Below are 27,417 nucleotides of genomic sequence, written 5' to 3' on the forward strand. Positions count from 1 at the left end.
GCTTATATTGAGAAACTGCACCTTAACACAAGAGAAGCTCCTCTGCTAGACCTTTCAAAGCATATAAGCAACATGTTGTCAGTGCTACACATACAGGCACACTGAATTACTAGAACCTTTCCGACACTGATTAACGTTCAAATGAATTTTTAAGAAGTATCCATACTATGAATCTTGGCTTTTTCCTAGAATTTGTAGAAAACACTGCTGTCATGGAGACTTTTTTTGAGCCAGGAATACACATTAAATGATTCAAACAAAGGGGGAAAATAAACCCAAGGAGCTGTGATGCGGCAACATCTCAGTGGTACAGCATTCCTCTATTTGTCCATGGTGCTGACTTTTTGTAGGGTTTTTTGGTTTGGTTTGTTGGGGTTTCTTTGAGGTTTATTTGGGATGTTTAAGATAAAGTTTAGTTAGACCTAACCCTTTTCTTCCTCCCCATAAACAGGCACAGTATTCCCACTATGTAATAAAGAAATCCACCTCCCCAACATATAGATCTCATAGAAAGCTTACCTAAAGAATGTGCAGCTGTGGTTTTGGAGCTGAAAAATCGACCGAGTCCAAGGTCCCCAAGCTTTACTACCCCTGTAGCTGTAATGAACACATTAGCTGGCTTTATATCTGGGGGGAAAAAAAAAAAGCAAACAAAAAATAATTAAAGTCACAATGAGTTTTCACAAAAAGCTACTGCTTTATTAATATTAGACTGAAAGAGGCTTTTATTTACAGCTAATATTAACAAAATTTGGCTATGCCGTTCAGTAAGACAAAGTCTGGGATTTGCAGTTTCGAATTAACTATTTTAATTGTACAAACAATGCTCAAGAAAAATAACTTAAAAGCTATGGGAATTATTTTTTTAAAATTAAGCAAACAACAACGGAAACAAAATCAAAGAAGCCCACACTCAAAGAAGCATATACAGGGAGTCCATTACTAATTTACATTAGCTATATGTAAGGACTTCCATTAGAACAAAAAAATTCGCTCATTATATCTTAAGTAACAGCCAAAAAAATGTTTTCAAGAACCGTAAAACATTTTTCATCACTTTTGCTGATCAGATTAGCCACAGTGGCATGATGTTATTTATTTCAGATAGGTAACTGATTCTCTTTAATAGCAGGCACTAGAAAAAAGCAGCAAGTTTTTACTCAGGAGAATGGTTATTTGAACTCGTCAATGGAATTAGGCTAATCGGGTAGAAACAAAGAAAAATAATGATGTATACCCCAGACGGTTATTTTTCAGAAGTAATATTCAGTTTAAGTTTTAACCTAATCCTTTAGAGACAACAGCAAAGGTTTTTATATTATGATTTTTAACAAGGTACCTATCCTATTAGTCTTTTAAATAAACCGATCTGATATTTGCTTGGCAAGTGTGCTTAGCTCTTACTCAACTCAAGAGCAAAGCACTGGGTCTCTAAACTTACAGAAAACCACTTAATTTTGAGCACATTACAATTTGCAAAAGATATGGGTACGGCAAAAAGAATGGTTAATAACCCTTCAAACACCAGCATTTTCAGGATTACAATAAAATGCTACAGAACTTCATAATCTTTAGAGAGGAAGAGAAAAGCTATTATGTTATACTGCTATCTCTCCTAGTCTGGATCATCCTTGGTGTAACAATCCAACACAGATATCAATTCAACATAAAAACAGCTTTAACTGTTATTGGTTTTGGTGTATAACCACGAAATTGTTACATTTGCCATAGGTTTACCAGAAGCTTTGAAGGTAGTGTTTCAATTTAAGGAGTTCAAATTAATTTTTGTCTTGAGCTAAAATATATTGAAATAAACTAGTTTCGTCATAGAAGTATTAAAGGAAGAATCTGTAACTTTATGTTGACTTTGTAGAATTTGCATTTGCAGATATTTGTACAAATGTGCAAAGAAAAAAACCAAGACAGAATCAGAAGAGAAAGCCATTGGCAGAGGCAGGGGCATCTAAGTGGATCTGCTGGAGGGTGCAACATTTCTAGCTGCAAATGACAAAGACCAGCAGAGATTGAGGGACTTTCACTTTCAGGCAGCTATTTGCATCCCAGAAGAAAGAAGCCACCAACCTCAGACACGCAATTCCACCTGAACCAAGACAGACAGGCCATACCCAACTTGGAAATCCCTCTGGCTATGAGTTACAAGGCAAAAAAAGAAATAAATTGTACATCTGAGAAGCAGCTATGCTACAATCTGTTTTCTTGGACTCAGAGTTACAAGATAAAATGAAGACAACATCCAGAAGAGACAGCAGTACAGAGGTTTAAAATGGGTCAAAGAGATTTAGTACCTGACAGGGAGAGCTGGCAACTACAAGGGCTGCTGGGACACAGTACTTGACACAGAGATTGGAAACAGTGGAGAGGAGTACATAACCTGGTAGGTAAGGGAGTGGGAGAAGGGCCTATACATCACCAGAAGGCATGGCAGAAGGCAAATACTTTCAGATAAAAAGCACAAGGGGTGAAAAGAATGGATGGATAGCTGTGTGAGGATGCAGGTAACAATGCTTGGGAGAGACAGGGGTCGAACACAGAAAAATAAGAACAGAAAATGACAGCCAGCAACACGAATTGAGCAAGCGAGGAGGTAGCAGTGGCAGGGTCTTCATCACTTACAGAACTACCACTTATTTTGAAAACTTGGTATCATGAGGCATTGCTGCAAACAAATGCCTACCACAACAAATGCACAACCACAAACTTCTGTCACACTTTTCTGCGACTGGCAAAACATTACAGGAGCACAGGGTGTGTCAGCTGTCACACACCGACTCTGCTATGACGTCTTTTGGTATCATCTGCATGGAACCAGCTTAATTCTCACGTGGAAGGGGGTTCAGCAAAGACAAATCATCTTTGATCCTCTATTACCTCTATGCATAACACGACGAGAATGCATATGTTCCAAGGCACTGCAAAGCTGAACAAAGTACTTCCAAACTGTTCTTTCAGGAATCAACCTCTTCTGTTTCTTAAAATGCTTAAAGAAAGAAGGATGGACACTGAATATTAAAATGTAAAATTTACATTAAATCAACAAAAAGCAAAAAGATAGAAAATCCTTTATTTCAAAACCAAATACAAGAGGCTCACAATGCAATAAGAAAGGTTTAACAAAGTCTCTTGACACAGAAAGCTTTTCCCTTTAATACTGATGCATGTATCATCACATATAATTCAGTCAACACATAGAGCCACAAATGACATGAATGAAATAAAACTGCTGTCCCAAAAAAGGATCTATATGGTATTCAGCAACCCCCATTGCAGGATTAATGTGGTCAGAATAGTCTAGCATAAAGTGGCCACAAAACAAATAAAGTTCAGCTATAATTTATGTGCCACAGAACTTCACAAATTAAATAACTCTTTACACCAAAACTGGTTTCCATATCCTCATTTTCTAAACAGAAGGAAAAAAAACACTAGTAGTGACGTACAATTCCAAATATCATGTATGAAGAGCCTGAGTCTTAGAAATTTCTACAATACATAAAAGGGAACTGTGATTTCTGAAAATTCCATAGTGATCTAACTTGTGTTCAAATATTTTCCATCCTGTATAAACAACTATTACCAACCACTGGTAACAGCTCAATGGCCTTTTAAAGCTTACATGAAACATAATTACATTCTGCTACACACGTCTCTTTCAAATAATATATTCAGGGACTAGAATAAAATACATACTCCAATACATACTGAAAACCTGGAATTCAGCCACTGCTAAAATGTGCAAGCTTGATCATTACAAATTCTGCAGCTAAAGGTAAGATGACTGAAAAATCGTTGCTCATTTAATCTTTTTAAAAAAAGGAATTCATATTTTGACAGATTTTGAAGTTAAACACACAAAGAAAATATATGAACAACATGAATACTAGAAAAATTTTAGATGGAAAACAAAGTACTTAGCTGCATTTTAATAGGGTGCGTACACACACTTCATACCCCTGCACACCCTAAGGAAGTTCTATAACAAACATTTATCATTCCGGAAAAATAAAAATATTTTCATATCCTATATTAATGTGCCACTGAGAAGCTGACAGCGGCACCTACACATTTAAGACTTGCAGGAGTACAAGAGAGATGGTTTTAAACTAGCTATAGCAAAACATATCAGTCATACAAAGGATCATAACATTTCACCAAAATGTTTTTAGTTCATAGAGATTATTTCAAAATGCATTTTCATTTAAATGAGGCAAAGCATATAAATTACTTCTTTAAATATAATTTTCTCTCAGTTTTGGACGGAATCCAAACAAGCCCTGTGTATCTGTTCTCCCCATAGCTGGATTTGCATATCAGAGGATTGTTTGATGTCAACAGAAGATGGAGACCAGGTTTCTTTTCATTTAAAAACAAATACACAGTACATATAAGTATGTGCATATGAAAGTATACCACCTTGATTTAAATGCATTCTAAAATTATTGTAACCATAACTAGGTACTTTATTTCAACATTCTGAATTATTATTTTTTTAACTCAAATCTAAGCACAAGCAGTGATGAAACACCATTCACAACATGTCTGAAACAGGAATATTTTCCATTGCAGATTTCCATTACAAAGTATTTAAAGCACATCAGTATACTTTCAAAGTATCTATGCACAAGTAGTCTTTTAACATTCTGTTCACTCACATCTATGACACTGTGGCTGATTGCACCCTACAAATTAAGCTTCAGTGCAGCTTACAGTGCAAGCAGACAATAAACCAATTTTTAGGATGTAGTCTCATTCTACTGAAGGCATTAATAATTTAACATTATAATAACTTCTCTTCCTGAAAGCCTCAATAATATTATTAAACCAAGGAGAATTTATCCATCTAAAGAGGATGCAAAAGACAGCTGCTAGATTTGCCAACAATGCTTAAACTAGACAAAGAAATAGGCATAATTTTCACGAGTATAGGCTTAAATATAATCCAAGTATTTTTAAAATAAACTCTAGCGAAGATTGTTTTCTTCAGTAATTAATTACACTATTTTGTTCAATCAAACTACATATCCTTAAAGTTTTCTTGGGCTGTTGTCCACCAATAGCCAAAACAGTGATGAAAAGCCTCCACTACAAAAAAAAAAAAAAAAAAAAAAAAAAAAAAAAAAAAAAAAAATTGCTTTTTCAAAACTAGCTATTGAAGCAAGTTCTGTGTTTCTAGAAAACAGTCTGACAGCCAATCAGCCAATGGTAGTTCTGAGAAAAGTCAATAAGGAAAAGGAATCCCATTGCTGATTTAGAACCATGACTTCCAACAAGAAATACAGCTTGATAGAAAATATGGTCAAATCTATTTTATGCTGAACATTATCATTAAATTCATATAGCACAGGCTAACTGTTTTCAATGCAAGACCCTTGTCTCTCTCTCCTCCATTTAAAAATAGCCCACAGTACAAGATGCTGTTCAAATGGTTGTATGATTTGCCCTTCCAAAAGGGAAGCCAAAATGAAGACACGATGTCAAAATAACTTTTAACCTCTATTGTAGCAGAGCGTGGTAGCACCACAGTTAATACTGAAACTAATTCACTTCCTAGTGCTGTAATGCCTCACGCATCCTAAGACCCAGGTAATCATTACCTTAATACAGCTGTCTCCCATTGCATAAAAGTTGCTATTTTCTGCCTGAATTTGACCTCAAAAGAAAAGAGCCTGACATGTAGCCTCCTTGAGTACTCTCCATCTTCAGTGTCCTACTATTACGCTTCTTCCACCTGTCTGAGGCCCAATGGAACCTCCTGATATCCCTCAAACCACTGACAAATTACAAGGTTTGACATAAAAAAAAAAAAAAAAGGCATCCTGTTCAAGGTGAAAGATCAGTCTCAAGACAGTTGAAACTGTACAAAAAGGGAACTGTTTGTACATGTGCATTAAAAATTAGTGCAGCGTTGCATGATAATGTTTTCCCAGGTAAACAGAAAATACCAGGCATGCTCAGGCAGCAGAGTGTCTCCCAGAAATAACTGTTTCAAAAGCCAGATCCCATGAAATTTCCATCTCTATCTTTCAGAATGTAATCACACACAAAAAAACACTTTCAAGAGCTTTCACAATGTCAGTACAGATAAAACTGCAACTTGGAATTTTTGCAGTTATAAATTTGCTGTTCAAATGCCTTAACGAGATTTAAAGTAGGCAGGTTATATCACCAGTTGGCCTTTTTGTCCTTTTACACAGAATTACTCAGCAGTTTCTTTACGGGAAAACAGAACTCTTCTGGTTTGCGCTAAAAGAAAAATTAAATATATTCCAACTGTTCCCATCCTAGTAAAGTTAAATATAGCTGCCCTGAACATAAACTTCAGTTTCTTAGAGTCATAAAAAAAAAAAATATATTAAGAGACAGATGGGGAAAAAGTTCTAACTCAATATAAAAACATGGAATTATATTACAATGACTAGTCAAGATGATATTTTGAAGGTCAAATTCCAAAAGGAAAATGTGACAGCAATTAGTTTTATCGAGGCTTAACAAGCCAAGCCCAGAAAATACTCTTGAAGGAAATATGCAGGATTCTGTTTAGCTTTTATAAGAAAAAGAAGGATTTCCTTCAGATGAGTAAAGAACAGCAAGCACAGATGATTTCAATACAATTGGAGTACTCAGATATGACTGCCTACACCTCAGTAACCATGCTTGGAAAACATTTAGCATTCAGTGTTGACATCAGTGTCTCAGAGAATTTTAAGGTGTGATTTAACCTGGTTTAGAGCTCACAGAATAGGAAAAAGAATAAGAATTAAAAAAAAAAAGATTTAAAAGCCCCAATGAGGATTTAAGAAGCAAACTGGACTATAAAAAGCAAGAGGTTTATCTCTTGCAGAAAGGCGATAAACTGATCTAACCAATTTTGCAATCATTTAATTTAAAAATAAGTCTGTGAAACTGTCAAACAAGCCCATAAGAACATAGACCTGAATTTTTCCACTGTGCATACTCCAGGCAAGAGTTGCCTTGTGAAACAGAGGAACTGGGGGAAGAGTGAAATGAGAATGATCGTTTCTTTGCTTTAAAAAAAGATTCCTTTTCCTGTCTTTCATTTTTTTTTATAAGGATCATGATCACATCTGTCTTTTCTCGTCACTTTTGGCTTACAAAAATATAAGTTGTTTATTTGGTTTGGTTTTCATTAAAATATATATATTCTATTGCCTTGACTATCAGAACACAGTGATTCAACAACCTGATACTTGTAGGAAGAAATCTGAACATCAAGAGGAAAGTGATGCAGAAAGGATTAGCACAAGGAACTTCTAAATAAACATGTAATGAAGTTCTCGGGCACTTCTGCTTGTGTTTCTTTGGGAGCCTTTTTTTAATTTGGCCTAGCAGAAAGAACAGGGAGCAGAAAGAGGAGGTCAGGCAGCTGTAATAGGAAGCTATGGAAGCCCATGCAAGGCTTCTCACTCTGAGAATGTAACAGACACAATCCAGAATGGAGAAGGGTTTGCATGGTCAAAAAGACAGACAGTGAAGACGAACCTCAGCATCTCTACATTTCACAATAAAGATCTGAGACTCATATATATGGAAAGGAAGTTTCTACTCAAGTTTTGCTTTCTATTGAAAAGGCTATGCAATTTTAGTAGGAAAGCAGTGTCCCAGGAGTTTTGTCTAACTTTGCTCATCCATTAATTCACCTGCCTATCTGTTTAGAATGTGGTAAGTTTTCTGCCATTTTTCCTCTCTTTCTATGCAGAACAAAAATAGAACTTTCTAATACATCTTGGTTCATTCATCCAGTTTGATGGTGATCCAATTTGCCTACACTTCAAGAGTAGTAGCTCGCTCTTAATTGTAAAAATAGAACAAATACCAAAAAAAGCAAACTGTTTGGCAACCACCAACCGAATATACATAAAGTAGCAAGTACGTGGCCAATAAAGTGAATAATTTAATATTAATAATTTTTAAAAATATTTACCTGGTTCTTTTTCAAAATTTCTTTACAGTTGTTTACATCTCCAGTTACTGAAGATGACATGCGTTTATTTTTTCTCTTCCATAATCCACAAAAAAACAATAATTTAAAAAAAAATCTTCCTCTATTGGTGATCCTAGTATAGAGTAAGCAACTTTATTTAATCAACAGCAACAAAAGACTATGACACAGTACAAAAACCAATAGACAAAATTGTATTATCAGAGGTACCTACTAGCATCAGAAGGCTAAGCTATTGGAATAAAATTGTGGTCTTTCCTAATAAATAATTAATCATGTGGTGTGCTTGTGGTAGGTTGAGACAGACATATCCTCTCAAATGCAATCTTCTTGTGCTCACAATCAAAGCAGGAAATCTACTTAGAGGAATAGACAGCATTGTAAGGAAAACAGAGGTCAATTGCCATATTTTGAATTTTTAGTGTATTTTTTGTGCAAATAAATTATTAAATCAGAACCTTAGAATGCTCTGAACAAAGTCACTTTGTATATTTTTTTATTCAACTGCCTTTGCAATGCTTTGTTTCATTTTTCCTTTGAGTAGTCCATCTATAGTCATTCTGTCCCACCTAACATTTTTGCTCATGCAAAAAAGCAAGAATATACAATGTTCAGACATAAAAGAGGACCTACGAAATCATATTTACTGATTAGATATTATAAAACCAGAATTTCCAGTACTGCATCATTTACGCTGTCTCTGGTTTTACCGCTGAGTGGGGCTTCTTAAAACACACAGTCACATATTTAAATTCAACAGTATTTGTTTACTTGCACCTCTCTCCAATAAATGCCCTTGGGAAAGCTGATACAGCATGAAGAGGTGAAACTCATGCTTGAATCATTAACTCTGCTTCCTAATAAAAAGCAATAGCATGCCACAGTAAACACAGCGGCTACCATTTTTTTCTTTTTACTACCAATAAGGCAGACAAACTCAAAATCTTCTCTCTTCATTCTCAGCAAGTTATTCATATTGTAGTGTCAGTGTTTGTGCTAATTTTTCAAAACTGTGCAAAGAACTAAAAATTATTTCCAAGTATTGTTTGCAGGGCACTTCAAACGAGAAAGGAACCCAGAACTATCGTTTAATAAAATCCTTCAATTCTCCCTGTTTGTTAAGGGTTCACAGACCCAGACAATTCTAGCACCAGTGGGAAAAGGTGGAGATGAAATATCCCAAGCATTCTGCCCAAGTTAGAGCTCTTTGAACACCCTGTGTAACAGGAAAATGAAGTTTAACATCAAGTTAACTTTTCATAGCTGACTAACACCGTTACTCTCCCTGCAAGTAGAGCCAGTCCACTTACACAACAGCTTCAGGTGTGACACCTGTGAAGGGTACTGTCCACAAGACAAAACAGTGCTGACCATAGAATCATAGGGGTTGGAAGGGACCTCGAAAGATCATCTAGTCCAACCCCCCTGCCAGAGCAGGACCACCTAGAGTACATCACACAGGAAGGCGTCCAGGCGGGTTTTGAATGTCTCCAGTGAAGGAGACTCCACAACCTCTCTGGGCAGCCTGTTCCAGTGCTCCGTCACCCTCACAGTAAAAAAATTTTTCCTGATATTCACCTTGAACCTCCTATGCTCTAATTATTTTAGCAGAAAAGAGCTGCCCTTCTACCTAGGCAGGGATCTGTTGCCTTGCGCTTTCTTTTAGAACTTCACAGCTCCATCCAGAGCGGCCATTTCCCCCGAGAACACCCAGACCCTCTTTGTTACCTGCTACGCAGCCAGCACACATATACATACACATATACACACACACAAAGTTGAATAAGCATGTCCTTTTTTTTTTTTTTAATTACAGAGGATAAAAAAGTTCAAGAAAGATTATTCTAGTATCTTTATAAAAGGCTAGTGGCAAAAATTAGTCGGATTGGTTCAAAGTCCCAGGTTTCTCCCTTACAAAAAGACAAAATAATTTCACTTTGATCTGTAATTAGTGTATACTGTGTTACAGTATCCTAACATATTACATGCTTCTTCAAGCCACATTCTATCTTTTAAAAGTATGTTCAAAAATGTGTACACAAAAAAAAAAGCTAAGAATAAAGGTGATACCAAATGTGGGAAAAAAAAATTGATGCTTTTAATGTTTATTAATGATGTAGCTTCAGCAAGATGACAAATGGTTCTATATTATAAAAAATATTTTTTTTAAATTAAATGTAGCAGTCATAGAAAACGAAAAAAAAGTGCAAGAGAGGCACAGATACTGCTGAAAAACAAAAGAAACAGATTCCGCATTTTAAAATTTGCATTTACAGATAATGATAAAACATTATCATGAAAAGAAAATACACAAATGTGCACAACAGACTACTTTAAAAATACTTTTTCCATAGTCATAATGTCAAGTATTTGGGCATAAATAATACGTGTAAGAAAAATCTCAGAATTAAAGCCACCATAATTTCTCCCTCTGCATTGTGTGTGTGCAGCTTTGAGTTCCGTTTTCTCTACACTAAGACTTTTCTCACTCACTTGTGACACTCAGCTAATGAGCAGGTTGAAATATCTTTAGGCTTCATTTACTGTGCACTTTTCAAAAATCTATTATTAAATATAAGTTTCAGGGAGGGGTGCAGCTTCCTAGTATGCATCACTGGAATATCAAATTAATAAAAATCTGTGTGAAGTTTATCTTCAAAACGGTTTTAGAAATGATGAAGTAGTAATATCCTCATTTTACAGATTAGAATGAGGGCAAAGAATTAAGATCAAAAGTGTTAATTAATTCTGGCACCAATTTAAGCACCTTCTTTTCAACATACTTTGCTTTATGAAACAGTTCATCTTCAAAGCACAGTTTCCACTCAGATGAAGCTGTGAACACTCAATACTTCCATAAATCAAACGCCAGAGTTTTACCTTGATTATCAGAAACATAGAATAAGCAATTACAATTCCCACCACAAAAATAGTGGTTGAAGTGATTTATACAGTATCCTTCAAGCACAGTAGCAGAAACAGAACGGATGGTCTTTGGAAAGACCATTCTTTTGAAAAGAGCATTCCATTGTATTAACCATGAGACCTCCGTGTCTTGAACTCTGGCTTGAAAATTACTGTAGCAAAGAACACAGCACAGAGACAACAAATGCTGGTGCATGCACTGTACCTTCATGATTGCTAACCCAAATAGCTGCACTCTTCACACTGAACAGAGCAAAGGTTCTTCAAAGACAACAAAAACCTGTAATTTGCTCAAGTGGAAGATAGTTGTAGGACTTTCTAGCCTTTGAACACTTGATTTTGCAGATTCGGTATTGCTTCCTTAGGCTATAAGCAATTCCCCAGATTCAAAAAGGCATAAAAATAACTACAGAAACGCAGGCTCTCTGTTATATTGCTATGCACAGCTTATCAGAGTTGGCATCTCTACAGCCTCAGCTAGCATTGGAGCTGACCCAAGGAACCTGCACAAGGGCACACCAGCCTTCAGCAGGTAAAGGATGCGTACTGCCAGTGGGCTGCATTTAGATGTGCTGCCGGCAGCAGAACAGCAAAACTCCTGACCCTTCAGTCCCACAGCAGCATGCGACAGGACGGGTTCTTCCTGTTCCTCCACATGTCCTTTGTAATTCCTGTGCAACGTGACTCTTGTCTGCCCTCAGCCCAGACCTGTCCCTTCCCTTCAGTCACCCATGCTACAGGTTAAAGCCTTCACAGTCACTCAGCACCCGATGCTGCCAGCTCTAGGAGATGCATGAGGTTCACACAGCTACACCTGCACAAGTTCTCCACTTTGGCTCCTATGCTCTAGCAATTTCTGTTAAGCACATATATGCTCTTGTGTTAGAAGACTTTAAGTTTAGGGGAGTTTTCATAGCCATTACTGTAAGAAAAATCTCCTTTCCAAGTTTTAAGTTTCTGTTTCAAGGCACAAGTGGCTTACAATAGTTCAGATACAATGGTTGCTAGATTTTTAAAGTAGATTAAAAAACCAACACACACACATCTTGATAGAATAATAGATTTTCTCTTAGCCATCTGCTAAATCATACAGCCTTTTCAGAAACATACACCCTCTAGCAGGCAGCTGGTACATAACATTTTAGTATGAAATTACTTTGACAAATGGAAAACATTCTCAGACAGCTAAATCTCCAGCAACCCTAACAGCAGTTACTGTCCTGTGACACACGTGTGTGCACAGCAGAATACAGCTTCTGCAATGCTGCCAGTCAAACTGCACTGAAGACATCACCCGCCCACCAGCTTTCCTAACACAAAGGCCAATTGTCTCCTATAACTGCCAATGCTGTAAGTCAATGTTTTGTATGATAAAGAGATAGCCAAACAATGCAGACAGTTAACAGCTGAGGGTTTTCCATGACACTAGGTCATGCCCTGTGAAGCGGTGAACACCTGACTTGCTAAATTCTGACACCACATCTCTTCCTTACACGTGTCTCTCTAACTTCATACACCCAAAAAAAACTTCCAATTGTCACCGCAAAAGAAAATTATCACTCCGTCCTTAAACAAAGTCAAACTATAGGTAATGTGCTATCGACATTCATCAGATAACCCCACTATCTGAAAAACCATCTCTATTTCTAGCAATGAACTGCAATCCACCAAAAAATAGTTTGAAAAAAATCAAGAGAAGCTTCCGTTCTCAATAACATAACCAACTTCACCGCAGTGAGAATGGTTACTCATGGGCTACTAGCCATCTAGCAACCCAGAGCAGCTAGTCTGCAGACAGGAACAGTAACTGGCTTCTGTAGCAGTACACACCACCTAAACTCTTTGTGGACTAAAGTCCAGAAAAGCAACTCATGCAGAAGTTTGACCTGCACCTGGTCACCACCCTACTTCAGAATGACATGAATAACCCTCCATTAGAGCCCTGCCCAGCCTCACAGACACCACCAAATACTTACGATAAGGCAGACTGTAATAAGTACCCCATGTCCCTGTGTTCCTCCCAAATCCACTCCCATTACAATGTGTCTGTAAACCCCAGGACGCTGTCACCTCACCCAGTAAAATACTCAGGCTGCAGTCCCATGGATTCTGAAGTGGAGTTGTGGTTGCTTCACACAGGAAGAAGCACTACTCTGGGTCAGCAAAGCTGCCAAGGACTGTAGCTAAAATTACTTTCACTCTTTAAGCCCTTAAAAAAGGGCAAGCTGTCTCAAAATACAGCACAGGCAATTTAGTCAAACCCAAAGTACTGCAAATAACTTCAAAAAAACTCCTCATTGCTAATATATTTTGACATGGGGAGAAAAGGAAGGGTCTGCACCCTAGACCACATGGAGAGAAGAAATTGCCTGATGCAGTTTCACAGAGTGAAGCCCAAAATACCCGCCACTGGCCATGTTAAGTGTTACTCAGAATAACTGTTCAACAGGGCGATAACTGCTGGGCTGACAGACTGGCTCCTCTACAGGACCAATCTTTAACCACGGAGGTAGCACAAGGGGATGATGTCACAGGACCAGCAGTGCCCGAAGGTCAGCCTGGCTCCCAGGATACCCCAGGAAGAAGAAGAGGAGGAATGCCCCATGGAAGACATTACTTCATGGGGCATGAAGTCAGCAGAACAGATATAAGCCAGTCACTGAGTGGATTTCCCAGTGAGCAAGAGATGCACTGTTAGCAAGCAAGGGGAATGGATACCTTGTGACTTGCTCTCCAGCTCCCCTGTCTCCATTTTCTGTCCTGTCACCAGTGTTAGTTCTCTGGCATTACCCTGCAAGCACCTGGCCCTGTGCAGGAGCGTAATAAACTCTGTGTCTCGCCTCTGCCGAGTGGACTTTGCACACCAGGTGAAGAATCCATCTCTGGGACAAGAATGAAACATCAGAATGGTAATCAATGAGATTTCAAGCAACTCTAGACAGAGCTCCAGCTACTGCAAGGAGCAATTCAGACATGCATCAGCTGCTTGGAAAGAAGTGACTATCTCTGTCTTTTGTCTGTCCTATAAAACCCGAGTAAGCTTACCGACAAAAAAAATTCACTGTTCCTAATTACTAAAACCCAAGATATCAATATGAACTTCATACCAATGAGTAGTTTAAAAACATTTCTCTTATTTTACCTAGATAATTATACTTTTTTTTTTAAATTTAAAGTTGAAAACAATACACACAAGAATTGTCCTCTTCAGGGTAAGTGAAGTGCCTAGTTGATATTTTGCAGAACTGATTTTTTAAATCTGTCTTGAGAAAGCTGCAAACATATTTTCAGCTTTTTAGATGAAAGCTTTCACGCTTGTTCCCAAAATATGATTAACTTCCTTAAGATCTGTATGACATATTCAGTTTAAAGTTTGCATTTTTTTTTTTTTTTTTTTTTTTTTTTTTTTGGTGTGCTAAGATTTGCCAGGACTAAAAATATCTGTAGAAATGAAATAGACCTAGAGGTTTATTGCTGACTTAAAACCCCTCAAAAAAACCAAAAATTGTGGTAGTTTTTTATGTCTTGATAACATCCCTTCTTACAAGGCTTTCTAATAACTTCAGATTTTAATCTTACATAACATGCTAATTAATCTGCCAGACAGTTCAAATTCTTGTTTCAACATCTTCAGCACAGACTTTACTAACTAGTTCTTTTTACTAACTCATTACAACGTGTTTTCTTGATTAACGCAAATAGCAGACTCTTCATTTATGGCATTTTTCTTTATCCAACAAATCAATTGTTTAATTTATCAAAATTAAAAAATCCCAACCAAGAGTCCATAGAACAATTTTAGCCCTGTCACTGTCTGTGGTGGAGAACCATGACTAACAGGAAAAGGGAACAACCGTCAAACCTGCTTTGGAACATTTTTGTGTGTGCAAAAGGAGGTGGTATTACGAGGTAGCAACTAGAGTTCTCATAATCTATTTGTAAGCTTGGTAGCCGTGTTCCATAGCAGAGATCACAGACTCCAGCAAACCACGGACCATGGGGAACTGAGAACTAGCACAACAGTTACCAATTATTCACCTGTAAAATTTTTGATGTAATAGTATCTGGCAACCAAATTCAGTTACAGAAAATAAAAAAAAAAATTTCCTTTTTTCACCACTCCTACACAGGGGTACTGAGGTAGATACCCTAGCGCAAACCAACAGAAAATCAAATTAAAGTATTTCCCCCAAGCTGAAGGTTTGCCTCTCAGTATTACTAACATGCCACATCCAGGAATTCTATTATACTATTAAAAGCTGTATGATAAGAAATCTTCAATTTTGGATCCTCCTGCTTTTGAGAATGGAAGCTGTACAAAAACATCTCTTTATGTCAGAGGTAATTAAAAAAAAAAATAACTAAGGCAAAGTGGATTAAATCTTTGTATGTGCATACATAAACACAGAGGGAACACACAAGATACTTCTGACCTTCTCATGTGATTTGGAAATGCCAATGGACAGCTGCTTTCTTCTGGTTTTGGAGATACAGCAGATTCTATAAATTCTATGGGAACCCACAGAAATGTACCAGGGGATTTTAGTCATTTGTCTACTCAATGGGGACAAAGAGTATTATTCACAGGTAACAGACAGTATAAAAGCCAAGCAGCAAAGATGGGGTTCATTAAGGGAAGAACTAAAGAAGTCGTTAATGTGCACTTTGAGGCACAGCAGCTCTCTAAGTATTCCCCTACACACCAGTACTGTCATAGCAAATACCCAACCAGTTAAGTAGCTTTCCCTCAGTTAACATTGGTTTCAGTGCCATTCAGGCTATGGTCATGTACAATTTCAAAGCCATGCTCGATCCTCTTTACAAGTCACACAATCCTGCTACCCAAACACTCTCTTCTGGAGATGCCTCAACATCTTCCAACAAACAGAACAACATTCTAACAAGAACACCAGGAACCAAAGCACAGTTGGTTTATTTTCATAACACAACGCAGTAGTTTACCTTAGCAGTGTGATTGGCAGCCATGCAGCTAGAAAGTTTCCATACCATTAATATCATTTATTTTTCAGACAATTTTTAAAATTCTTTAAAAAGATGCTATGTAATTGATGGGCCCCACAATGAAGCTCATACAGTCCAAGCGTTCTACCAAATCATTTCCTCCACCAGCAGCATGAAAACAGAGTGCATTGTGACACCTCATATATATTTAATAATAGCGTGATAGGCTGTCATTAACATCAAACAGCAATCTGGGATTGCTACATTAAACATGATCCCTATATTAAGAGGACAATCACAAAGTGCCTATAAGATCCAGCCTGTAAGAAATACCCACTGACTTGGATACAGTGTAATGAGAGGCCAACTGCACTGAAGAAGCCATTATTCTCACACTGGATTTAAATTTTTTTTTAAAGGAAAAAAATAAAAGGTAGGGGCAAAAGAAAAACCTTCAGTGGGTCATAAGACCAGACATGCCATAAGGCAATCTGTCACACAGTACTCTTATTAATAACTGTTGTGTCAAAACTGAACATTCAAAAGAAAAGACAAACCTTCCTTTATGTTTTATGAAATGTAAGCCCACAGAATTAATAATTTATGAGATAAAGAAAAATACCAGATCTGGCTATAAATATTAACAGAATGCTGTCAACCTGTTTAGAACCAAATTTTGACTATCCTACTTTACAATTATCATTCTAGAAGAGAATATTCTTCAAAAGCTAGTAGTGGGGAAAAAAATATCATTATGAAAGTCATTAATGAAGATATTAGCATTCCCTATCATGTAGGTCCTAAGCAAAACAGAACTCTGTTCTGTGCCTAGCTGTCACTGGTGAATGCTAACTGCCTGGCACTATTTTTGTTGATAACAATAATGTTGTGCACACAAAGTACACCAAATGGACATACTAACACCAAGACTCAGTGGAAAAAGGGTAGGGACAGGGGGGAAGTAGTTGTCAGATGACAAACAAAGGTAAAAAAGCAAGTTAAATGTTAAGACAAGTTTCTGAATACTAAGTTTATACAAAGGATCGTGGATAAGTTCTTCTGATTAGCTAGAGAACGGGCACTTAACTACCAGAGAAAACAATTAACCCACAATGCACAACAACATACCAGTAAGTTCACGGCCCAAGATTTCAACCAAATATTAAATGTATTTTCAGAATATTTGTCAGGCTCAAGATAAAGAAGTATTTCACAAGACCTATTGAACAATGCAGTTATTTCCATTTTAATGTTTATTTTATTTCCTAAGGTGGTTTGCAGTTAAAGTTCAGTAACTAGAAGAAATTTCGCTTGCCTTATGACACCATCCCTTTTCTGCTTTCACTCCTATTATAGAGAATCAGAACACAAGACAGTTGTGCCAAAAATCAGGAATGCAATCAAAATCTATTGTTCTACATGGTGGTGACAGTGCTTTTCTTTGCAGATTTTTTTTTTTTCTACAGCACCAATATAGTTTCAGTCCTGTTATGTCCCCATCTGCCCTTACACTCTGGACAATAGTGTTAAAAATTCTTACAAAAGCATCAATATTGGCCATATACTGAAAAAAAAAAAAAAAAAAACCAACAAAAACAAACACAAACTAAAAGACAGTCTAAACACTTCTCTCCACAGTTCTGGACATTTTCACTACATTTCATCTAGTGATGAGCACACAGAATGAAAAGCAAAAGAAGTTTAACATTAGACGCTTGTAAAAGTTAATTCCTACCTTTATCATTCTAGAGAGATCTCCAGCATCAGCTAATTCCAATACTATGTTCAGCTCATTGTCTTCAATGAACGAGGCATAATATTTAATTACATTTGGATGATTCAGTTGCTAAGAAAGTAGAATAATAATGCACATTTTAGTATTGAGCACATCTTGTTTTTTAAGACTGAGAAATGAAGCATTCTTAGGCAAACAAAACAACTCCTAAAAAACTATTTCAGTATTTATAGAAAAAGTACATGCTTATGAGAAGCACTTACAGATAAACATTTCTGCCAGAAAACAATGGCATTTTAGAATGAACATAATGACTGAAGTGTCAGTTTTAGAGGAACTTTACTTCAATGTATCTATGCAATAGCATGCTAAACTTATCTTAAACAGTAAAGTCAATTTTTAAAATCAGCATTTTACTGTACACAGGACACAAGTCTTTACAATATTGTGGTTTTAGCAGAAACTTCTACTTGAAAAGTTACCCATTTTTCCATAGGATTTACTTCTTAATGTTAATTTTTAAAGCAATAAAGATTACAAAATTCCTGAAGGGAGGCCTTTACACAGGCAGCAGTGGACACTTCCAGTACATTATGAGAAACTTAATATACTTGATGAAGGTTGCGCATTTTTTAAACAAATCTTTTACCTTAAGAAGATCTATTTCTTTGATGCAGTCAGCACGAGCTTTGGCATCCATTAAATCAAATATCTATGCAGAAGAAGTAAGACATTTTTAATATGTTAAAAAAATACAACAAATTGAGTGATCATCGCCATCATTTCATAGCATACATAAAGCAACTTGAGTTATGCATTTCATGGCAAGATGTAACATTGCAGTACGAAACCTAACTAATGCTGTGATACACTGATTCTTTTAGCCCCCTCATAGGAAACAAGTCCAGTTCAAGTACATATTTTCCAATTACTTAATTGCCACCTCTGGATATTTGTTGAAACACACTACAATAATTCAGCATTTTTCCTTCCAGTTGGTTCTAACCTAAATGTCAGCTTCCTTGGCCATTCCTGCCACACCATTATCAGAAACAGATTCTTTGCAGGACTCAGCATACCTGTTTCCTAGTCTCTTGCTACAGTCTTCCTTTCCTATTCTAAAACAACACACGCACTTTTGCTCTCTTCTCAGGATCAAAACATCATTGTCACCTCCAATTCTTTCTCTCCCATTTCCCTCCCTTCAGCAAGGAAGCTATTCAGGTTTTGTAGTTTGTTTACCAGAGCACTTTTTTCCCAAGACCTCATATGTCACCTTAACTTTTACAGCCAGACATCTCTACTCTTTAGTTTTTTTCCCACCTTCCACCTGCTCCAAAATTACTTTGCAATATATCTATCTCATCTTTGTCTCCTCCAGTTAAACACGTTACTTTCCACTAATTGCAATTTTTGTTTGCAGTAGTTTGTTCCTGCCATTAGAGTCCTTCTCCACATTCTACACATCTATACTTCATCTAAGTCTGTCTATTTTCAATCACTTTTTTTTTTTTTACCACCTTTGGGTTCCCTTCACTTTCTCAGATGTGCATGCATCTCCATACACTGCCATTATTCCCCTTAGGAATGACCAAAGTGTTACTTCTTCAAGGAATCCTTCCTCTCTTATTTGCCATTACTTACTGAGTAAAAAACAAAACTGAAACAACACCTCATGATCTGCTGTGTTTGCCTGTTACATTTTGAGCTATCCAGAATGGCAACAGAGACACTGTGAGTTTTAGTAATTGCCACAACATTTATGAGATCTCCTTTTCCAGTTACATCTTTTCAGTGCTCACCGTTTCTCTCTATCTAGTCTCCAGGAAAATACATATGTGCTGTGTGGTACCTGGTTCTATCAGCTCAGAATGATCATAAGCTCAGCAGCTGACAAATTTATTTTATATCTTGTTGCCTAAAGACTAATAGCATTTTTAGTAGTTAAAGTCTACAGAGAGCTCATCTCAAACTGACTGTGTAACTGTCCATGTGAATCATACTTTCTTTCACTCCCCCCAAAGACATTCAAAGAAATGAGGAGGTCCATGTATGATCTGCAAAATCTTATCTTCATTTTCTTCTGTGCCACTATGCACAGTAAATTTGTTATCCCTTTAATAACTGAAACCTATGAAGCACAGTGCTCACAGAGCACACGTGCTCTCAGCTAGCCACTACTTCCCTTCAGACATCCAATCTTCTGTCTTGAAAGCTGGCATAAGGAAAAATAGCCTGGAATGGTTACAAGATTCACTTTTTGACAAAAAGATAATTCTTAAGTCAAGAACTGAAGCGCCAGACTTTTAGCTAGGAAGACAAAAAAGGGGGAGAAGGATAGAAAGAAGACAACAAAACTACTTACCAAGAAAGAAAGGGAATGAACCATCTCACAGCTACTCGTATACTAACGTCAGGTGATGGGGAATAAACAGACTGAGCTAGAAGCAATTATTCTAGGAGACTGTGGGGGACTTCACAGAAACACAGCAGGGTAAGTCACCAGAGAGGAATGCTAACACTATGGCAAAGTGATTTCAGACGTAGCAGAAGGAAAGAGTTAGTAGCATATATGAAATTACAGGTAGGAGTATTAAACAGTAAGTAACACTTATATCAAAGACAGAAAAAATAGTTTATTAATTAAGGTTGGGAACTTAGCAAAGGAGATTAAATAGCCTCCATCTGTTATAGATCTCAACTCTGAATGGAAAAACATTGCTCTTTAACCATTTTGAGAATAGACTAAACTAGTGTTTGGTACAGTGATGAAGGACTAATGATTTTTCTAGGAAACACTTAGGCAAGTTCTAAATATGAGAGGTAGCACATTAATTGATGAAGTACTGAGAAGGCATGAGATCATAAATGTCTTCCCCTGTAAGCTAAGAGACTAGCAAATAGAAATTTTATCCCCCCTCTCTCAAAAACCAATCAATGACAGTGTATACCAAGCAGCAGGGAAAAAAGTGGACAGATAGAGGGGCACATTGTGAAGCTTCGTACTTTTGCTAAGCTCTAGATAATAGTGAAATAAGAATAGAGATATAAGTGATACAGAGATTAGATGTAGACAGAGAATTCCAAACACACTGGAGAACCTAAACAAACTTGCAGATGGAATTTTAGATTTAAAATTGGACACAAATTATCTGCTCACAACAAATGGAGAAACTACCCAAAGCACAATTTCAAGACTCAACCCCAAAAGAGTTTCATTCCCTGAAAAGCCAGGGCAGTTTGCACTGGTTAATTAGAGGCATATTAACTTACCTATATTAAGAGTATTTTCCTACACATCTCAACAAGCAAAATTTTGTGAGCAAATTTTTTTATAAGCTATGCCTCTGTTAGGCACATAAATCAGTACTTCTCATAGAGGAGTAACGAAGCAACAAACATAAGGCCCTATGCTCAGGACTGTGGAAAGATCTAGGATCAAGACATAGGAAAAAGACTAAATGTTGTTTGTGTATTCTGGCTAGTATTGCCAGTACCTCTAATTTGTTATTAAACAGCCTGGGGCAGACAGACCAAGCAGCTGCTCTCAGTAAAGTGCAGACTTGTTTTATAAATGTGACTCCCTATACTTTTATTATACTTTACTTTGTACAGCAGAATGGTACATTTGTCACAGCTACAGCTAGATTGAGTATTTCAAACATTACCTTAATAAAACAACACAAAACAGAAAAACTTATTTGTCTTAATTGCTTCCTACAAACACAGACAATACAGATTTACTGTGTAATATTCTTGAGGTTCTCCATCAGGCTTGGCCTATATCTAACTCAGACTATAAAAAGCATTTCCCAGAAATCCAGAATGTCAGTTTCACAGACATTAGCCTCCTCCAACAGTAAGATTGGCAAAAAAAAAAACCTACCCCAAAACTACAACAAATTACCCAATCCATGGCCTCTCAAGAACCTCTGCCTTATCATACCAGATCTAAACAGCTTGCAGAGATTTTCTTTCTGACTAGATTATCCTTCCATTCTGCCACACAGGTGCAGTTCAGATCAGATGCCCCTACTGTAAACAAGCCATCTCGGCTGACACAAGAAGGCTTCTGCAAACACAACAGAAAAACCTCCACACTTCATCACCAGAAGATGAGCAACTCAACACTAAACAGCTTACACTGGGAAAAAATGGAATCTACAATGAAAGATTTTAAAAGCAAAAAACTGTTTGCTTCTGAACATCCTTTCAAGTAAGTGTCCATCAAAATGACACCTGGCAGTGCTCCAAAGGCTTGCTTTGCATGAGATGCTGCAGAGCTGATGACCACACAGGAGAAGCTGCCCTCTCCTTCTGGTTTCCTGCAGATTAGCCACTAACAGTCTGAAGGGACATCAGTATTTCCACTGTAGCTGGAATAGCTTAGAGCTTTGCAAGCAGACCAATTCTATCTCCAGCTACTATCAGCAAGCCAGCCTGAAAGGTCAGCTTACGCTCCCCCCCTCTAGCATGAGTCGCACACACATCCATCCACCACAGGCACACGATTTGCAGCCCCATAAAGACAGCATTGCCATGGCTAATAGCAGGCCACAGGCCTCAGACTGCCCCAGAAACACACTGCCTCAGGACTTACAACCTTCTGTCTCCACTTCTCTTGGTCTGCACTTAGTTTTTGAGCACAGCTTTAGCTGTAGCAGCACATGCCTTGCAGTCGAGGGACGTCACAAAGTCATCACAGTGGAATGAGTCTAACAGATTCAGCTCAGCTTTGCACAGCTGCACGCTCTTACGGAAATTAAAACAGATAAAATAAAGATCTAATGACACCAGAGTGATTAACATCTGTAAGCTTCTGGATCAACAGAAAGCATTAGCAACTGGCTGCTTGAAAGCACCCAGGTAAATCCCAACACAGAGCCACCAGCAGCAGCATCCTCCTCACAGCAGAGCTCAGGACAATGATGTCGCTCCACACATCGATTATGGGAAACCAGCAGTAATTAGACTACAAGTGTTAGCTTCACTGTAATCGACTAACAACAAAAACTGCTTCATTTTGATTAGACTTCTAGAGCATTAATTAACCTAACAATAAATTCTAATTCTTGACTCCACTTACGAGGTCAGGATCACAGGGTAATTCAGGTTGGAGGCACTTCTCTACTCAGCACAAATTGCCCAGTGTAATACACTCTTGTTTAAGATTTTAATTATTTTACCCCAGTTTCTATTTTCAAGGACTGATAAGATTAACATTCTAGCAAGCAATTATGTTTGCTGTGGAAAGCCTATTAATAAGTAAAAAGTTATACTAAATATTTTTATGATGTCCCAGTTTTCATTAAAATTGTAATAAAAAAAAAATCTCATTGTGGTAAGCACTATACCTTAGTTAGCAATTACTGTGAAATTACTGAAAACAATTAGGCAAATACTGCTGAAGAGACTTTAGAGAACATTTTTAAAGCTCTTAGCAATTTTTTTTTTTTCTACTTAGGAATAGTGCTAAATGGAATAAAAAGTCCATTTTTAGCTCCCAGTTTTTCATCTCCTAGCATACAGAGGAAGAGTAGAAGGACAAGCACACAGTGATACTTCTTCCAGCATATTCCCCTCTGTGCGCTACGCAACCGAGGGATCTCTGGTAACTGCATTGAGTCACTTCTCCAGTGCCTTCACATTAGCATGGATTATAATATTATTCTTTCAGTATTCTAGAAATTCAGTTGTAAGTACTGTCAAGAGATCTTGCTATTTTTAGAATAGTTTCTAAGCTATTGTAAGACACAGAGCAGGAACTGTTTGCTATGCAGATATGTAAACTAAACGAAGAGGTTGCAGTATGTTGAGTCAACTTCCTGAGTGAGGTTCTTACATGCTCACACATGCAACTCGAGCTCCTACAAGACTATGTGCATAGCAGGAAGGTTTAGAAACACTTAATTGCCAGATAGACAACATCAGGCATTAGCTTTTAAGGGTAGACAGCACCTGATCTACTACCAGCTATCAGTTTAACTCGCATCTGAATTAACATGCCAAACTGAGAATCTGCCCGTTTCCTCGTGCTCCAAAGTTCACCACTTTACTGAGTTTTCCCATTCAGTATTGAAAAGGATAAAGGTATTCCTAACCTCATGACTTAAGTAACATTTTAACCTATTTCTTTTTGAAATTCCATATTAAATAAAAATACCAAAAAGTATTTCCAAAGCAAACGCAAGCATGAGTGTCCTAAAATAAGCCTACAGACAAGTAAGCAAAACAAAGACTGGAACGCACACACATATTAAGAGATATGATACTGAATAGCAACAAGCATTATTTTGCCACCACAGCACTCCTGTGCTGAGACCATAGTGCTTTATAAAGTGTGAAATTACAAGTCCTTTCCTAAGATTAATTATCACTAATTCATGCCTGAAGTAGCAATCCACTGACAATGCACAACGAATAATGAATGCTAGTCCTAGATAAAAGGACCCGTTGTCTGAGTCTGAACATGGGGGTCTCCAATTTCTGAATGAAAGGGAAGGAAAGGTGGAACAATATAAAGGCAGAAACGTAATAAAACCGGAATTTCATTGAAATATGCCATTTCACATAATAGTTTAAATTCTCAGTAGCTAAGGTTTACTTCACAATAGCTCATAAAGTGAACTCATCCAGCATTCCAGTCACTGGCTTTAGACATTTACAAGTCCTTTGCGCTTCAAGGACGTCTTGTGAGCGTTGATTCCAGTATGCAGCAGTTGCTTCATGGGCTGACTGCTGGACCACCTGCTGCTCAGAATACTGTATCAGACCTCAGGGTGCTGGTGCTGGTGGAATGGTCACCTAGACAGGCAATAGTAAAGGTGTACTGCTGCTCCCCTCAAGCATCATCTTTCAGTATGGCTGGGCCACAGACTTAGCACATGCCATGAAACTTAACTAGAAGCTCTTCAAACTTACACTGCTATGTTCCTATGTTCAAAGTTTCTATGTAGTTGATCTTTCCTGGTATTTCTTTGACTCAAAGTGTAGTTTAGACATTAATGAAAGTGAAGTAATGAAGCTTTGTTAATTCTGGGTTTATTTAGGTAATATATGAACAGCATCTCAGAAAAATAGTTCCATGGAAAAAAAGAAAACTATTATTATAAACACCACTTCTTCCCTAATTACAAAACGTAAACCACACATGGAAGGGCAAAGCAAAAAGGGTGCTATGAGAAGACCAAAAATACTATTTTGTGTATTCTGCTGCTTAAATTACTAGAAAGAAACTGCCAATTAAACAGTTTTCACTCTGTTACATATCCTGCTGGAAACCAAAGAATACTACTTCCTGTAATCTGGACTCAGCAGCAACTATAAATTCAGAGGCAGTGGCTTCTGTCACCATCTGCTTGTCCCTTCTCCCACAGCATCTTACTGCCACTTACTTCTGCTCACATTTTGTTCCACAAATACATTTTATACACACTAGTACAACATTTATCAATATTGTATTTATTTCAGCCAAATAAAATTTTTAATAGCAGAAAATAAAAATTCTTGTTGGAAAGCTTTGTAACAACTCAAAACTGGCAATCCTTTTGCAACAAATAATAGCCTGAGATCCAGTAACTCTTTAAAAGAGAATAACTGAAGAATTCTAAGTCACTTCAGCCCTTGAAGGCAGAGACAAACATGAGGAACCACTGACTACAGGTATACACCCAGCCTAGCCAGAAGAATGAAACATGGAGGGGGGGATGAACTGACATGGCCTGCAAGATCAGAAAGGAAGGCATGTAGTTGTTCATATGTGAGATGAGAACAGTCAGAAAAGGGGAAAGTGAAGGGAAGTCCAGATCTCAGTTACGTTATTTAACACAAAGTACCTCATTTAGAGACACTGGCTCAATGTGGAAGTTGGTTTCCATGCACAGATCTAAAAGAGAGAGAATAAAGACTCTCCCTTTTACAGGAAAAAGCATTCCTCCTGTTTTGTTCATACCAAGCTTCCATTAACAGAGCACCAGAAGGAAAAAAAAAAAAAAAACAAACACAAACGCATAGTATTTTAATTTCAATAAAATATAACATAACCGAAATTAAAAGCAAGAAGCAGAGCTGACCCACAAGAGCTCCTCTGAAAAGCAATCACTTCTCACCAAAAAAAAGAAAAAAAAAATCTATAAAACCAAATTTTATAGTGAAATTAAGTATTGTGACTTTATTTAACAAAAATATTTCTAAGCAACATTAGGGAAGGTCACAGAAGCATAGTAACAATTATGATGGTCATCAGTCCAAACGGAACTGCTGTAGATGTCAGCTATGCAAGCTGGAATAGTTGTGCCAAGAGCTCAGTGCTGCCACAAGCCTTTTGAACTCCAGGTAATTTTGTTTTACACTGAGGAATTTTTTTGCCTTATAGGTTAATCAAATCTCCCTGTCCATTCAGGTAATAGTCTCCTACACACATCCAGTCTTCATATGGAAGGGGATTTTACAGATCACAGGCCCTCCCAACGTGCACTAGGCAGTACTAGTCAATGGAAAACCAACAGCTTGCATTGAATACTTCATGACAATCAGAACACTATCAGGATAAAGCCACTTGGGAGAGCCACAACTCTCTACCCTATTTCTTGCCAACAAGATTCTTAAAAATTTATTAAATGGTAATACAAAAATTAAACGGGAAAGCTTTTCTGCTCTAGGAACTATCACCCGTATATGGGCAGCATGATGTCTACTTCATGAGCTGAAACAAAAATCTCCTGTCAAATCGGGAAATCTGATGTGAGAATACAGCTATACATACTGACTTCTGAAATACTGTTAAGAGTACACATGCTATAATGCCTCTGTATTCTTAATGCAAGCACAGTTATAAAAATTTCAGAGTTAACAGTGAAAAGCTGGACTTCATGACTTTCTTCCACTACCCAGGCATTCCACATCCACCTTAATTGACATGCATTTCAAGTCATATTTGACCTTTTTGGTTTTTCACGCACTGAAAATGAAGGAAGAATTAGCCTAATATTCTAAGACTGTTGATCAAAGTTCTCAGAATATATTTCAGCTTTTGAAGTAGTATATATCTGGCAGTTTTCCCAGAAGGGGGAAACAAGTCTCTCTCTTTTTTTTTTTTTAAATGACTGCCAGGGCTAGCCCCGCCTCCTGGTGCTGCGGAGCACAGGAAATCACAGAAATGGAACAGCAAGTCAGAACGTGACAGAGAAATTTGCAGTGTATGCATTAGCACAGCAGAAGAAAATTATTAAAATCCAGAAAAGCATCTACGAAATCTGACACATGTTGTTTTGCAATGTATAAGGTAACAAAAAACCCCTTCAGAACTGATGGCAGTAGCCAAGTAACACACTCGACTATCGCAACAGACCAAACTGAAGTTACAGTTTTAGTTTTGCTTTCAAAACTAAACAGTTGTCAGGGAATTTTCAAAGCAAATCTAGCACAGAATTTTTACAGAGTAACAGTCTTAGAGCAAACATTTCTGAGCAACTCCAAACAAAAAAAGAGAATGGAAATAACACTGGATATAGGCTGAGCTCAAGCTGCCTTTTGCCTTTGCAACCACAAAAAAGCAAGGGGTTTTCATCTAAAGTGTCACTTTTGGTTTAATTATTTTAACAAGTGCCAACTGCAAAGACAAAATACCTAAACAAATAACAACTCGCTTCTTATGCTAAAGTTTACAAGAATTTCATATCTCTTGGCTGCAGTAACTTAAGCAGCTTGCTGTTCTTCCACCTTCTGTGACAGAACTGCTGTGTTGCCACTGGTTAAGCTGTGAATCTTAGGAATAGTCAGGGCACTCAAGAAAATACTTTGATCAATGCAATTCACT

The 27,417-nt window shown here is 37.3% G+C and overlaps 1 protein-coding gene across 1 annotated transcript in view; it reads right to left on the minus strand.

The window, feature by feature from the left end:
- Positions 1-519: 519 nt before the first annotated feature.
- The window catches only part of LOC103770209 (serine/threonine-protein kinase Nek7), a gene marked incomplete at its 3' end in the record, with an annotated part of 32,621 nt that continues 5,723 nt past the window's right edge, over positions 520-27,417 (minus strand). Inside the window, exons 3-6 of the mRNA XM_008937461.1 lie at positions 18,250-18,312; positions 17,601-17,711; positions 2,890-2,998; positions 520-627 (exon numbers count right to left, since the gene is read on the minus strand). Coding sequence (XP_008935709.1) covers positions 520-627; positions 2,890-2,998; positions 17,601-17,711; positions 18,250-18,312 — 391 coding nt within the window. The remainder of the gene's footprint in view (positions 628-2,889; positions 2,999-17,600; positions 17,712-18,249; positions 18,313-27,417) is intronic.

This window comes from Merops nubicus, unplaced genomic scaffold, assembly GCF_000691845.1.
Source record: "Merops nubicus isolate BGI_N331 unplaced genomic scaffold, ASM69184v1 scaffold13173, whole genome shotgun sequence".
Taxonomy (NCBI): domain Eukaryota; kingdom Metazoa; phylum Chordata; class Aves; order Coraciiformes; family Meropidae; genus Merops; species Merops nubicus.